Source organism: Stigmatopora argus, chromosome 23 (assembly GCF_051989625.1).
Source record: "Stigmatopora argus isolate UIUO_Sarg chromosome 23, RoL_Sarg_1.0, whole genome shotgun sequence".
Classification (NCBI taxonomy): Eukaryota; Metazoa; Chordata; class Actinopteri; order Syngnathiformes; family Syngnathidae; genus Stigmatopora; species Stigmatopora argus.
In genome coordinates this window covers 5095295-5111518 of record NC_135409.1, presented here as the reverse complement: position 1 = coordinate 5111518, position 16224 = coordinate 5095295, and the positions used below count along the sequence as shown (strand labels likewise).

The 16224-nt window shown below is 41.4% G+C and overlaps 1 protein-coding gene across 3 annotated transcripts in view; it reads right to left on the bottom strand.

Moving 5' to 3' along the window:
- LOC144068885 (uncharacterized) overlaps positions 1 to 16224 on the bottom strand; it is an 85984-nt gene that overhangs the window by 38531 nt on the left and 31229 nt on the right. For 2 of the 3 annotated variants that reach the window (XR_013298327.1, XM_077593792.1), the window contains one exon: positions 7533 to 7631. The exons of the other annotated variant lie outside the window; for it this stretch is intronic. Coding sequence is in view for 1 of the 2 variants with exons in the window: in XM_077593792.1 (XP_077449918.1) it covers positions 7533 to 7631 (99 nt within the window). In the remaining variant the exon portion in view is untranslated. The remainder of the gene's footprint in view (positions 1 to 7532; positions 7632 to 16224) is intronic. 3 annotated transcript variants of the gene reach the window in all.

The following is a 16224-nucleotide window of genomic DNA, read 5'->3' as shown; positions in this document are numbered from 1 at the left end:
CCTTTGCACGAGTCTCTTGGAGACCCAACAGACTATCTGAAACCAAGACTTAAGAGCAGATCAAAGAACAAGACAACAAATGTTGGGCCTTTAGTATTCTAGTCCGAGACCAAAGCCAGAAACTAAGGATATTCTTTCAGCTAGCGCTGCTGCGTCTTCCTCTTATCTGGGGTCAGATCACAGTGACACCGGCTTAAGCAGGTTAAACCCAGACTTCCCTTTCCCCTGCTACTTTGTACAGCTCAACTAGTCGGGGTCCCTTGGCACTTACAGTCTGCGGAATTGTGCCTGGAACGCCTCATGGGGGAAATATTACAGAGCCATTTCAACGTTCAGCTCTTCTTGCAAACTGACTCCGATGCCCTGTCAGAATGGTCTCGAGTCCACCGCCAGATCAGAGCAGCAGTGATTGGTTAACGGCGCTTGGGTGCTCTGGTGCCAAGGCCAACCGAGGACGAGCTCATTTTAGAACACAGCGTTTGTGACGGGCAATCCGAGACGAGGACCCTCGTCCCTGAATAGAACAGATCTCAAATTCTGGTTAGGGAGACCTTTCTTTCAGAAATGACTGTCTCACTGAGGGAGTCCCCAGTAGGAAGCCATTTCCAACACCACCACCACCACCACCAAGGACTCTAAAAAGTGTGGTTACTGTTTGGGCCAAAGTTCAAAAACCTTTGTATGAAAAGGCAAAATAACATGTGAATATTTACAGACTGCAAAGAAGCCTTTTCAGGAAATAGCAGCCGTTTGGCAAATGAATGATTCATTCTTTTTACAACTGTATTTTCTTTCCAAGTAGTTCTGTGTTTCTGAACCAGTGACCTCCTGGTCACGAGCTTCCTCTATTTAGCCTCCAGGCTGTCAACGCCTCTGTCGAAGGTTTTTCGAGCGCCGTGTTTACACTAAAACCACAATACAACACTATTCTTGGGGCCGGAAAACTGTCTCTGTCCGGGAGCGTCAAAAACAAGAAGTAATAGACGCTATACTAATCCAACCAACCCCTTTTCCAAGCCCCAAAAAAAACAAGACTCAGCTGTGAGTGACACATAACCACTGACCAATCAATGAAGCAAAGCAAAGAGCACCATTGGCATAGTTTAACTGTCCAATATCACTTTGACCTGACAGTCAGGTTGTCTGTCACACAAACAGATCATCAATATTTAGCTCATTTTAAAGTAAAACTACATTGATAAACGGCACTTAACATAGAACTGTTGTTGGGTTGCATTAGGACAGGCACATTTCAACAACCAAAGTTTGTTGTGGTAGACAATCAATCAAGTATATTCCCTTTCCGTACGATGTACAGTGGTACCTCGACATACAAGCAATTCGAGATACGAGTAAAGTTTTGGGCAAATATTTATCTTGAGATACGAGGCAAATTTTTTCAGTGTTTTTTTTTCTCCCATTAATCATTGCGAATGGCGAGGCGATCGCTAATACGAGAGTTATATATATACTAAATGTTGGCAAGTGATTGTGCGTTATCCTATTGTGAGGACATTTGTGTGTATCATTTTGGGAATATTTTAAAGGGAATACAAGCTCAAACAACCCTCGATATTGACTGAAAGTCAGTGAGGAGGCGGGGCAAAAAGAGCCAACCTGAAGAAAGGTATCAAAATGTCAAACAAAATTAGAATTAAGTTTAGTATTAGGTTCGATTAAACTTATTTTTGAGTGTCAGCATCGTAATCCAAGTTCATTTAAATTTGTTTATGTTATGTTACGAGCGTATTGCCGTGCAAAAAAATCCTAAACCGATACTCAATATACAATATAGCTATTTTGGGAGGATTGGACAGTAGCAGATTTGGTCATTGAACGCAAGTCATTGGTAACAACATTCTGGATTTGGGACCGAACCAGTGAAAAAGTTTTTGAATTGGAACTACACCCACAACAATATTCCCGTTGTTGTCATCTCATAAGCGGCCAATTGAACAATTTCACTTCTGTTGTAACCCCGCAGAGGCCATAAAAGAAATGGTTGGGTCACTTTTGCGACAAACTCACGATGAGACGTTGCGCTTTGACGGATAACATCTGCAGTCGCAGTCATTCAAGCAATCTAAAAAAAAAAAGCCTCTCGATGACATGATGTCCAATAATGCTCACCAATGCCCTTAATAGAACAGTCCAATGGCTGATTTGTCAAGAAAGAAGCAGAAACGGGATTGCGATAGGGTGCTGTGAATTTCTTGCCGAGATTGACGGCTGCTTCTTAACGTTGATGGAAAGAATTCGTGGCTATTTTTCAGCCCCGGCTGCTGTTTATCAGTGATTTCCTCCGTGGTGTTTGTCTTACTTTGCCTCAACGGATCATCTCTCATCATTAGCGCGACTACATGAGGGGCCATTAGAGAGAAATTGACCTCGCTTGCTGCGGTTCCCAGCAGGCTGCAGCCAGCAGCTTCTTTCCTGCTAGAAGAAATGCTTGATGGTGTGCTTGAGAGCACACTGGCCCACTTTCAACAATTTATCAATACTCCACTTGAACCCTGGGTATTGCTCAGAGCATCAAACACGAGGACACGCAGTTCTGCACCGTCATTATAAGGTTGACAAATAGGTCTAGGGTCGCGGGCCAACGCCCGCCCTGCCCGTCGCCAAATGCTGTTTCGTGTTCACTTCAACCATGACGTCGGCAAAAGTTACATTACGAACAACTTCCAGTTCACGCAATGTGAAAATAAGACAACTTGAATCGCCAATAGTAGTACAGTGGTACCTCGACATACGAGCAATTTGAGATACGAGTAAAATTTCGGGCAAATATTTATTTTGAGATACCAGACAAATTTTGATATACGAGCAGACAGCGGACACGAGATGCTGCTCATAAGAACATCATGGAAACTGTCTCTCTCCCTGCAACTCCCTCTTTGTAATGTCTCTGGCGGACGGGGCACATAAAGATGGAAATGTAGGTCAAGGACATCATTTGTTCGACATTTTCATTTTTTTCAGTGTTTTTTTTTCCCGTTAATAAGTGTGAATGGCGGAGCTTGTTCGCTAATACGAGAGGAGTATATACTACTTTTCCTTGGCAAGGGGTCGTGCGTTTTCCTATTGTGAGGACATTTGTGTGCATCATTTTGGGAATATTTTGAAGGGAATACGTACAAACTCAAACAACCATCGATATTGGCTGAAAGTTAGGGTGGAGGCGGGGCAAAAAGGGCCAACCCGAAGAAAAGTATCAAAATGTCAAATAAAATTAGAATCAAGTTTAGTGTAAGGTTAGATTAAACTTATTTTTGAGTGTGTCTGCATCGTAATCCAAGTTCATTTAAATTTGTTTATGTTATGCGTATTTTCAATCTCGTAATATTACGACTTTTCTCTTACAACGTATGATTTCACTTTTGTAATATTGCCACTTGAATCTCCTTCTATTTTGACTATTCAAACAGACTTGTTTTTTTTCCCTCTTTGCGGCTTCATGGATGGATGGGGGTAACATAGTCACATGCTGCCATATCAGCATACCGAACTTTGTGTCATGATTGTTGTCAATAGCGAGCGTGAAAGAAAATATTCACACTAACATTTGTACATGCTGGCAGGTACAAAGTCTAGTTGTGTCATAAGCTTGTTTATTGCCGGAGGTGGGACAGAAAGCTGATTGTTACTAGAATCCTCAAGTTACCAAACACTTCCGCGTGTGTTTATGAGTACCTGAAAGAAGGCGTGGATCATTTTATAGGCCCTGCAGACACGTGAACGAGTGACTCAAATCATTTCAAGGTCAGTTTGACAGTAAACACACTCTGAAGTTCAAACTGTGCATTTCATGCAAGGCAATTCACCAATCAACTCTCCCTTCCGAAACTTTGACTGCAAGGTGCTTGCACCTTCGGTTTTTCATTAAAGTACAGTGATACCTCGAGATACGAGCTTAATGCGTTCCGAGACTGAGCTCGTATGTCAATTTTCTCGTAACTCAAATGAACGTTTCCCATAGAAATGAACTAAAAACAAATTCATTCGTTCCAACCCTCTGGAAAAAACACCAAAAACAGGATATTGGATTGGACAAACATTTTGATTTGTTCTAATTTGCCATCTATTAACAAAGTAACACATAACTAGTGGTTTAATATTACTAAAATGTGTTTAATAGAACTAAAATTAGACAGATTTTTTGGAGGGTAGAGAGAGGGGAGACTTTTTGAACAGCAACACGCTAATTTCATAACATAAACAAATTTAAATGAACTTGGATTACGATGCAAACACACTCAAAAATAAGTTTAATCGAACCGAACACGAAACTTAATTCTAATTTTGTTTGACATTTTGATACCTTTCTTCTCCCGGCCGGGTTGGCTCTTTTTGCCCCGCCTCCACACTGACTTTCAGTCAATATCGAGGGTTGTTTCAGTTTGTATTCCCTTCAAAATGATACAAATGTCCTCACAGTAGGATAACGTATGACCACTTGCCAATGAGAAGTAGTATATACGCCATTCGCACTGACTAACGGGGAAAAAAACACTGAAAAAATGCAACGCTCCGCCCAGTGCTCGCAGAGACATTACAAAGAGGGAGTTGCCACCAGAGACATTACACGAGGGAGTTGCGGGGAGAGAGACAGCGGCCATGATGTTCTTATGAGCCGCATCTCGCGTCCGCTGTCTGCTCGTATATCAAAATTTGTCTCGTATCTCAAGATAAATATTTGCCTGAAATTTTACTCGTATCTCAAATTTCTCGTATATCGGGGCACTCGCCCTCTATAGGTGACGTGTGTGTGGTTTTTGGACCTATTTTTGACCAGGTCTTCTTGCAGAGGAATGCACGAAAACACAATGGGATTGCCTGCTCTCCCATGACTGAAATCCGCACATGAATATTCATGGGTGTAGTCATGTTCTGGCTATGGATAGCGCTGCATTTTTTTGCCTTGAAAGCATCGAGAGGACGTGTTTGTCAGGGTACAAAGATCAGGAACAAGACTCCCAAGCTGCAAGCGAGAGCTCTCATGGGGGCTTTCCTAGACAGACTCGCTACTTGTTCTGCACTTGAGCACACTGGCGCACGTCGTAAGGCATCTGTTTCAAAACGCTGGTGGCGCCTCAAAAAACTGCAGTGCGACGCCGCTTTAATGAGACCGAACGGCAGGCGTAACGATGACATTTTTCTGGATCACGACACGTCACAACATCATCCAGAAAGGCATTTTCTAGATGAAGCTACGTCTCAAAAGTTCATCAAATCTGACCAATTTTTTTTGGCAGGCCACACCAAGCACGCTAAAGGTTTTGAAACTAGAAATAAAAAAATTGGGCTGCAAACAAATGATTCGAAAATTGAATTCTGAAATGTACAGTGGTACCTCGACATACAAGCACCCCGAAAAATTTCGAGCAAGATACGAGACAAATTTTGAGATACGAGAAAGCCAGGTGGCCAAGACACGAGAGGCTGTTTATGATTTTAGCGCACTGTCTTTTTTGCCGCATCTCTTTCGTGTATAACAGATATCTACGAGCATTGGGCGGAGCGTTGCATTTTTTACAGTGTTTTTTTTCCCATTAGTCACTGCGAATGGCGAGGCGATCGCCAATACGAGAGTTATATTGGATTGGATAACTTTTATTCATCCCGTATTCGGGAAATTTCATTGTGGCAGTAGCAAGAGGGTGATTAGACAGAACAACAAAGCAAAAGCACAAAGTACAAAGCAAATCAAAGTAAATGGGATCATTGAGAATCACCAAATCAAATCATTAAGACAGAAAAGCAGCAAAAACAAAACAAGCAATAGTGGACGGAGCTACTGCCACCGGCTTCCACTTGAACGGCGCCATCTTGGTTGCGGTAGCTAAAACGGATACAGACTCAAAAAGACATTGCAAAGTTGGACAAAAACATATAATACATATAATATAATACAAATATATACTACATCTCACTGGCAAGTGGTCGTGCGTTATCCTATTGTGAGGACATTTGTGTCTGCATCAATTTGGGAATATTTTAAAGGGAATACAAAAGTAAACAGCCCATCGATAGTGAAAGTCAGGTTGTAGGCGGGGCAAACAGAGTCAAGAAATGTATCAATGTAAAACAAAATTTGAATTAAGTTTAGTGTAAGGTTAGATTAAAGTTATTTTTGAGTTTGTCTGCATCGTCATCCAAGTTCATTTCAATTTGTTTATGTTATGTTACGATAGCGTTGCCGTGCAAACCCCTCCCCTCCTCCTGTCCGCCCCCCCCCCCTTCAAAATCCGTATAATTTTAGTACTATTAAACACATTTTAGTAATATTAAACCACTAGTTATGTGTTACTTTCTTAATAGAAGGCGAATTAGAAGAAATAAAACATTTTTTCCAATCCAATATCCTGTTTTGGGTGTTTTTACAGAGGGTTGGAACGAATGAATTAGTTTTTAGTTCATTTCAATGGGAAACGTTCGTTTGAGTTACGAGAAAATCGACATACGAGCTCAGTCCCCGGAACGAATGAAGCTCGTATCTCGAGGTACCACTGTATATGTATATAAAATGAAGAACAAACTCAATTCCAGATCAAGTGTGATCAATCAATCCAGATTTTTTTCATTCTGTCAGATGTTGGATGACCATGCATTTCAATGTCTTCATTTCCTAATTGGTCCTTGCAAAGAGCAAGTCAGCACTGTAAGGTCGACTGTGTTTTCCCGTATAGAGCTTGTTTTGTGCTTGTTTCTAGGTGCCGAGGCCAGAGGGTCTTTTGTGTGTATGTGCGTGCGCGGTGCCAGTCGAGATTGTCTCAACGGCTGCTTTATTTTGACTCCAGTTACCATAGTGACCCAGTGGGACTTTGAGTGTGTCTGCACCAGTGATCCAATCAGCGCCACGCAGCGTGCATTTGTTCCAAGTCGTGAGTAATGTAAAAATAGCCTTTGAATGAATGCGTTTTTTTTGTTGTTACCCATTTTCCATGTTTTTTTTTTGGTAAAACCTCTTATCTGTTCTTGACTTAACCTCAGTCGTAAGCGTGTTTACCTTTTGGACAACAGTTACAAAAGAACCTCATTCCGGTAAAGCCAAACATGAGGCTGCAAAGACTAACAATGTTTCCATTGGGTTTATCTTATTTGTCGGAATGATGTGCGTAAAAGTCACCTTTCCCAGCAACCGATATGCACATCTCGTTCTCACGGACGGGAAAAAAAACCAAACAAACAAACAAAAGCTTTGTTGCTCATTATGCAGACAAGCTCATTAACACTTTCCACGCGTTGTGTCAGCGAGTGACGACAAGAAGCGTGAGAGGCACGCAGGGTGCACGCCTAGCAGGAAAATAGTTTCTCATTGTCGATCATTGTGACGGCGGGCGTGTGACCTCAAATGTCCCTGCGAGCCCAATTCAAAAATTCCAATCATTTGTGCTTTTTGCAATCTGGCTGACGTTGAAGAACAAGTATGGTAAGGTTCATAGTTTCATTCGCAGCCAACCCAAGCCAGCCCTCTCATCCTTTATAAATACTGTATTTTCACAACTATAAGGCGCACATAAAAGTCTTACATTTTCTCCAAAATCAGCTCGCTCCAACTTCCGTTTCCGTTTCCTGTCGGAATCCTTGATCTTGATTTTCAGGGACTTCCCCATTGGACCGTCATCAGGCTGTAGAAAAGAAATTTGAACAAATGTTTTCATTCTCCTTGCGTACCGTGAATTACTGTATTTTCACGACTATAAGGCGCACATAAAAGTCTTAAATTTTCTCCAAAATAGACAGGGCGCCTTATAATCCAGTGCGCTTTATATATGGACCAATAATAAAATTGTTATCACGCTAAAATAAAATAAATCAGTCGATAGGGTACACCATCCTCTACAGCTCTCACAACTACGGCAACTAGCCCCTGACTCTACTATTTTCCCCATAGAAAAAGTACTGCACAGTGACTGCTGGGATATGTAGTTCTTTTGTCAAGACACCCAATGGATTGTGGCCTGTATACATCGACATCAACACAGCTTTACGAAGCATGGAAAGCAGCGTGGGAATAGTTACGCTAGCTACTAGCTTGTTACTATTTGCGAATGGATTGTGGGCTGGACATCGACATCAACACAGCTTTACGAAGCATGGAAGGCAGCGTTGGAATAGTTACGCTAGCTACTATTTGCGAATGGATTGTGGCCGCCTGGACAATAATAGATGGCAAATTAGAACAAATCAAAATCCAATATCCTGTTTTTGGTGTTTTTTCAGAGGGTTGGAACGAATTAATTAGTTTTTAGTTCATTTCATTGGGAAACGTTCGTTTGAGTGACGAGAAAATCGACATACGAGCTCAGTCCCGGAACGATTTAGCTCGTATCTCGAGGTACCACTGTACTATTTTGTGTTTTAAAGTCAATTGCATCGATAACCTTCAAATCCAATTTTCATGGATATTCGGGGGAACGTTCCCAGTGTAGGAACGGGACTCGTTCGTAACTCCAGGACTTTCAGTAGGGGTACGGTTTGTTTGGATAGTTAAGGGGGACGTCCCCCACCATGAATTGAGTTACCTTACTTCCACATGCCTAGCAAGTTACTTTAATACATCCTCATTTTTGATTGGCGCCCTTGAGTGGAGCCTTGAAGACTCACAAGAGGAAAACAAGAACACCTCCATTCATGTATTCTTTAACGTGGACTGGTTTCAAAGATACTTTGATTTCAGGGCCACGTTCCATTCACTCATTTCTGCCTCCAAATCGCAGATGACGCACGGCCATTTAAAAGGTGATCCATTCAAAACTTCTCTTTTTCAAAAGCAACTATTTGGGTTTTCTTCCTTTTCGGTTCTGCGCCGAGTCGCACAAGCAAAGGCAGGTTTTCAAATGTGACCGCACCAGGAAATATTGACTTCAATTGGTGCTGGTAAGCACTTTTTTTTGGGACACTATGTTCTCATGTGTATGCCTACTGTGTGAGTGTGTGTTTGTCAAGTGTTGAAATCAAGACTGGGGGAAAAACAGGATGGCATCACAGGCTTAGTTAGCGTTAGCGTTGCGCATGTGAGTCATTCCACATCAAGCAAATATTTGGCTTCAAAATGGAATAATTAATTGCGACTGGTAAAATATCTCTTCCTCCTTCACATTAGAGGAAAGTGGATATCTTAAAATGTGAGATGAGTCTAGGATGCAAGCCTTGATGTGAAAGTTTGGCACTGGCTTATTAATTTGGCTCCTCCTATTTGGCATTTCTAAATCCCTCGGAAAAATGAATGGGAGAAAAGGAATACTGAGAAAACGTGTCATTTAAGGCTTCCTGAAAAATCCAAGTAATCAATTGCATGCTACTTCTTTCATCCATCGCGGCGACTTCCTGTTATTCCATGTGACAACTATTTTTGGGCATCTCTATGCAGCCAAAAGTCACGCTTTCACCCCAAATGACTTTGCCAAAAATGTTGTTTCGATGGCGTGTTATTCCCTCGCCACCGCATTACACCATTAAGTAGTCTTTGCAGTATTATTTACAATCAAATTTGGCCTCTAATCGACGACTAGTGCTAATTAAGACCATCCAGAGTGGTAAATCATTGTTAAATATATGTTTCTGTTTATCCCTAAAATTAAAGACTTCAAAAACATTTGAAAATCTCCATCATTTTCTTCCGATTTCGGGTTCGATCGGGAACATCCCTTAGTATTTCATACTTTTTTTCGCGGGTTAAAAAAGGTACCGTATTTTACCCGACTATAAGGCGCACTGCACTATAAGGCGCACCCTCAATGAATGTCATTTTATTTTTTTCCATATATAAGGCGCACTGGATTATAAGGCGCCCTGTCTATTTTGAAGAAAATGTAATACTTTTAAGTGCGCCTTGAAATTGAAAATGGAATTTGCTTGCTTCAATCATACTTAAAGTTCCTCCAATCACCATGCAGGACATTTCGGGGAAGAAACAGTTGAAAAAGCCAGTGAGCGGCTAGGCAGGCGGATTGAGGAAATTCCGTCTCTACAAGCGACCCCTGCCTTCCTAAAATATGCTAAGATGCTACCTACCCCTTTTTGTCAGGCACGTGACCCCCCCCCCCCAAAACCCTGAAAACAGGATAGCAGGAAGACACTAGCTTGTTTTTGTGCGAGAGTGAGAGTGGTATTGGGGGGCTAAACCGCCATAGAGGAAGCCAGCAGGAAGTCTGAGCCGATTGTTTTTCTGGTTCACAGAGTTCACCGCGTCTTCATAAACAAAGGCCGACCCCCGTGTGTTATAGGAAAAAAGCTGTTGCCGAATGTATGTGTTCAAGTCATGTAACACAACATGTAATGGGATTATATGAACATGTTTACGCCGCGTAAATGGCTGTTATGCCTCTAACGGGGGGTGGAGGGGGGCGCTGACTCGTGTTGTTTTTTTTGTGCTCGCTCAGTTCATCACGGACTAAACATGAAACGGCAGTTTGTCTTTTGTTTCTCCCCATTTGGAGACGGTGGCATCCGAAAGGCATGGGGGTCCGAGGTAATCAGCTGCGGTCAAGGACCTTAAAACACGTGCGAAAGAGAAAGAATTGGAGAATCGGGGAAGTGAGTGACGGACGGTCACCTCGACGCGGGGTCAAGAGCTGCTGACTGGAATATCACAGCATGACCTGATGCACACATATACACACACACACACACACACATGGACACATACACAAATCTAATCTGTAACTGCCCTGGCAGACACGCGTGATTAACTCAATTTGATTTGTCGTCAATATGCTTGCATAAGCCTTCATTAAGAATTTCCATTTTGGAAAGAGTGGAAGCTTGTTCTCATTGCGAGAAATCTGCCACAGCAATCTCTAATTTGCATGCGATGCAGCAGATGAATTCCCATATTAGGACGCTCGTGTGATGATGACACTCCGCTGTGTCATGTGGGCGCTTGGTCGGAAAATGTGCGGGTGTCACTGTACTTTTGAGTTCTTTTATTGGTTTTTCCTTGAAGGCAGTAGAAGGATTGGACGTCTGTCATTGATTGGCAGATAATGAGTGAAGCGAATTCGAGTAAAAAATGTCATTTGTGTTTGGAGAACGAACGGAGAGGCCAATTTCTGGAAGTGCAAGTTCCATTTCTGACAAAGACCAGTGATATTTTCAACAAATCCAAGTTTCCTTTAGCTAAAAGTTACAAAATTTCAACGCCAGTTTCCACGTACTACCAACAATTAACCGAAGAAATGAAAGCACTCCAATTTAAACTCATTCTACAACTTCTTTTCTCCTGATGTTACTTCAACCTTCCAATATTACGCCAACATTTGTTTTATATTGCTACATTGCCAAATACAGTGGTACCTCAAGATACGAGCTTAATTCGTTCCGGGACTGAGCTCGTATGTCGATTTTCTCGTAACTCAAACGAACGTTTCCCATTGAAATGAACTAAAAACAAATTAATTCGTTCCAACCCTCTGAAAAAACACCAAAAACAGGATATTGGATTTTGATTTTTTCTAATTTGCCATCTATTAACAAAGTAACACATAACTAGTGGTTTAATATTACTAAAATGTGTTTAATAGTACTAGAATTAGACAGATTTCGCGGAGGGTAGAGAAAGAGACTTTTTGCACGGCAACGCAATCGTAACATAACGAACAAATTTAAATGAACTTGGATTACGATGCAGACACACTCAAAAATAAGTTTAATCTAACCTAACACAAAACTTAATTCTAATTTTGTTTGACATTTTGATACCTTTCTTCTCCCGGGTTGGCTCTATTTCGAATTCCTCGTATGTCGGGCCACTCGTATGTCGAGGTACCACTGTATGCCACTAAGCAACTTTTTTATATTTTTTGCATCTGTTGCTCATGTTTATTGATCACAAAGCTTTCTAGCCGCTCTGCCGGCCGCCATTAATTCACCGGGAGTGGACGGATACGCGCGTTTGTGTATTCATCACTTTGCTTGCTGATGATGATGAGTCGGGAGAACGCCGGTGTCCTTCAGGAGGCGGCCAAAAACGCACTTTCATAAGCACGCGGCCGCAAAGAATAGGACAAAAAGCAACCAAATGCTATTCTGTCAGCCTCCAGTGTGCCTTTAAATCATTTACAGTGGAGCTCATTACACTCACGTTGCCTTAATTTACTCTCGACGAGACATTTCAGGGCCCGCTGAAACAATTTCCCTCAACCCACACGAGGGGAAAGAGCCCATTTAACCCACGCGGCATGTTACAGTAACGCATCTGTCTCACACAATACCAGGCACGAGCATGCGGAACTCCCTGGAAATAGTTGGCCTGATGCAGTATGATGTACATATAAATGTGATTTCTTTGATTTACGTCTCGCGAAGGGCAAAGTGGGAGGAAGAAGCTTTTGTCTTTTTCATTTTATGCTAAACGCAACAGTGGGGGGGGCAGTTCCAGGCTTAACGCCTGAGGTCTCACAGGAGATACCTCTGGAGTGATGGAAAAAAAAAATGGAAATACAGTGGTACCTCGACATACGAGCAATGTTCCCTCTAATTTTTTGTTTGTCTGGGCAGAAAGACAACCTCCCTGAGCACATTGAGTACCGGTGTGAGCAACATCATCATTGCTCGCTATGGGCACACACCAGTATCACACCTGCCATAAGCAGGTGTATGTCTACTACACATAAATGATTTAGTAATAATAAAATGTAATGATTAATATCTATGAATGGGCGGCCCGGCGGATGAGTGGTTCGCGCGTCGGCCTCACAGCTAAAAAAAAAATAAAAATACATAAAAAATAAAAATTGGGATTTTATTTTGTGCGCTCCATATGATTTGCTGTGCGCAGAGAAGACGAGAGTAGTGCGCAATTTACGCACGCTCGCAGCTTAGAGGGAACATTGCATACGAGCAATTTGAGATACGAGTAAAATTTCGGGCAAATATTTATCTTGAGATACGAGACAAATTTTGATATACGAGCAGAAACCGGACGTGAGAGGCTGCTCATAAGAACATCATGGACACTGTCTCTCTACCCGCAACTCCCTCTTTGTAATGTCTCTACGAGCACTGGGCGGAGCGTTGCATTTTTTCAGTGTTTTTTCCCCCCGTTAGTCAGTGCGAATGGCGGAGCTTGTTCGCTAATGCGAGAGGAGTATATACTACTTGTCGTTGGCAAGTGGTCGTGTGTTATCCTATTGTGAGGACATTTATGTGCATCATTTTCGGAATATTTTGAAGGGAATACAAACTGAAACAACCCTTGATATTGACTGAAAATCAGTGTGGAGGCGGAACAAAAAGAGCCAACCCGGGAGAAGAAAGGTATCAAAATGTTAATCAAAATTAGAATTAAGTTTAGTGTTAAGTTTAAGTGTGTCTGCATCGTAATCCAAGTTCATTTAAATTTGTTTATGTTATGTTACGAGCGCGTTGCCGTGCGTTAAGTGCAACAAACAACAAAATATTCCTGAGGTATACCACCAAAAAAATGACAGTGTACACAATGCTAGCCTCCAGCACCCCCGCGACCCTTGTGAGGATAAGCGGTCTAGAAAATGAATGATTGAAAAAAATCGAAATGTCAATATTTGTAAAAGTTTCCAGATTTTTCTTATGATTATATTTATTTCTTATTATTTCTTAACTGCGCTTTTCCAGCATTATCTATTCTATTTATTTATTTTAGTATTTATTTCTATAATTTGGAACTATTTATTAGGGCAATTATTCACAGATTTTTAGCCACTAACTTGCTTTGTTGTGTTAACATTAGTGAGAAAAACACAGAAGAAAAAAATGGGATAGTTTATGTATTTGAATATTTTTTTTAAACATATCTCCTTTAAAGAGATGTCGGGGTGTGTCCAAAAGGGCGCGTGCATGCATTAAATAGTTTTTGGTGAACAAGTTTACCTTTAGGCGGAAAATTTCTTGTCGCTTAGTCACTGCAGTTCACATGGAGTACTTTTGCTTGTATGAACGCGTACGCATTAAACTGACATAAAAGTATGTAAGGGTGAGTAACATATGGACATGCCAAGTGTGGTTAAAGGTTGAGGCAAATCTTTTTTTTACTCATTAAATGAACCTTTTCAAAGAGTAACAGAGAAGCTGCTATTCCTAGGAAAATACAAATACAGTGGTACCTCGAGATACAAGCTTAATTTGTTCCGGGACTGAGCTCGTATGTCGATTTTTCTCGTAACTCAAATGAACGTTTCCCATAGAAATGAACTAAAAACAAATTCATTCGTTCCAACCCTCTGAAAAAACACCTAAAGCAGGATATTGGAGTGGAAAAACATTTTGATTTGTTCTAATTCGCCATCTATTAACAAAGTATCAAATAACTAGTGGTTTAAGAGTATACTAAAATGTGTTTAATAGTACTAAAATTATACGGATTTCACAGGGGGGGAGATGGACAGAGAGGGGGGACTTTTTGCATGGCAACACGCTCGTAACATAACATAAACAAATTTAAATGAACTTGGATTATAATGCAGACACTCAAAAATAAATTTAATCTAACCTAACAGTAAACTTAATTCTAATTTTGTTTTACATTTTGATACCTTTCGTCTCTTGGCTCTATTTGCCCCGCCTCCACACTGACTTTTTTGTCAATATCGAGGGTTGTTTGAGTTTGTATTCCCTTCAAAATATTCCCAAAATGATGCACACAAATGTCCTCACAATAGGATAACGCACGACCACTTGCCAACGAGAAGTAGTATATACTCCTCTCGTATTAGCGAGCACCTCGCCATTCTCACTAACGGGAAAAAACACTGAAAAAATGCAACGATCCGCCCAGTGCTCGCAGAGACATTACAAAGAGGGAGTTGCGGGGAGAGAGCCAGTGGCCATGATGTTCTTATGAGCAGCATCTCGCGTCCGCTGTCTGCTCGTATATCAAAATTTGTCTCGTATCTCAAATTGCTCGTATGTCGGGGCACTCGTATGTCGAGGTACCACTGTAGTATACGTTTCTAAGCAGACTAGATATACACGGTTGATTAGCGTAGTACAACCTCAACCTGTAAGGGTCGCGGATAGGGCTAATTGCTGCCTCGCCGTTGTTCCTCGTAATGAATTCCCTTGATTTGCATTCTCCCAAGAATGCTTCTGCACACGTACAAAAGAATGTAATGAACCCGCCGGTGACAATTAGCGAAGGGCGGCTGTACTCCGCGCTCGTAGCATTAAATTCGGCTAATTAATGGTGTGATCTTTAAAGAGGCAGTCTGGGTTTGGTGTCATAAACCATTTTTTTTGTTTAAGTCGCCTTGATTTAAGTAAAGAATAAATCAGTGAAGCAAAATGGGTGCAAAATACAGATTTCGATCGTAGACAGTAACAAATGGGTAAGTTGGGAAAAAAATTCTGGTCTATAAATTGCACATTTTTGATATTGTGGGCCCGCAACTTATACTCAGGTGCAAGTTATGGTTATGTTGTGTTTAGACTTCAGAGTTATCCAAACAACGGCTAAATTGTTACGTTACAAGATGCTCGTATTCCCCTTAGCAAAATGTAGTATAGCAAGTATACCCTAGGATAAGTAGACGTAGTATAATAACTATACTAGTACTTTTAGCAGTGGCGGGCAGTCCGTGCATTATCTTGTAGCGCCTTCAACGAATAAATCCAACCCTCAAAAACTATTTTATGGCTATAAAACCTCAGACATCAGAACCGGGCCCGGAGTATCATTTCCCCGGGAAAAAGACAGCGATGAACGTTGATACATCCATATACGTCCATAGGCGAAACGGCAAAAAATGCACTAAAATGGGGTAAACTCCACGTCCTAGCAGCATTTAGTGATTAAATACAAACACTGGAGCCTAAATACAAACACTGGAGCTTTTCAGATATCAGAACCGGGCCCACAATTGAAATATTATTTAGGAATATAGCCATATTATATTCACCGTCTTGAAAATGGCTTTAAATCAACACAACAATATATTTGCTTGTGCAGCTGGCTACATATACACTTTGGTAGCTCTGGCTAATCAATAGCTCGGTGAAATCGATGACATATCTCTATGCCTGCGACAAGGCAATGATGTATCCCTCCGCCTGCAACAAGGCATTGTGGTGTTGCCAACTCGAAATCTGATTGGTTAAAGCAACAGTCTTATCGATGCTTGTTTAATGCAGCAGAGCCTGCAGAACTGATTGTGAAGGCCTTGAGGCAGATTTCTGACCCTGGCAACAAATAATGGCTGAAATGTGATTGGTTAAATGCTTCAATATGAAAACACTCATCTGGAA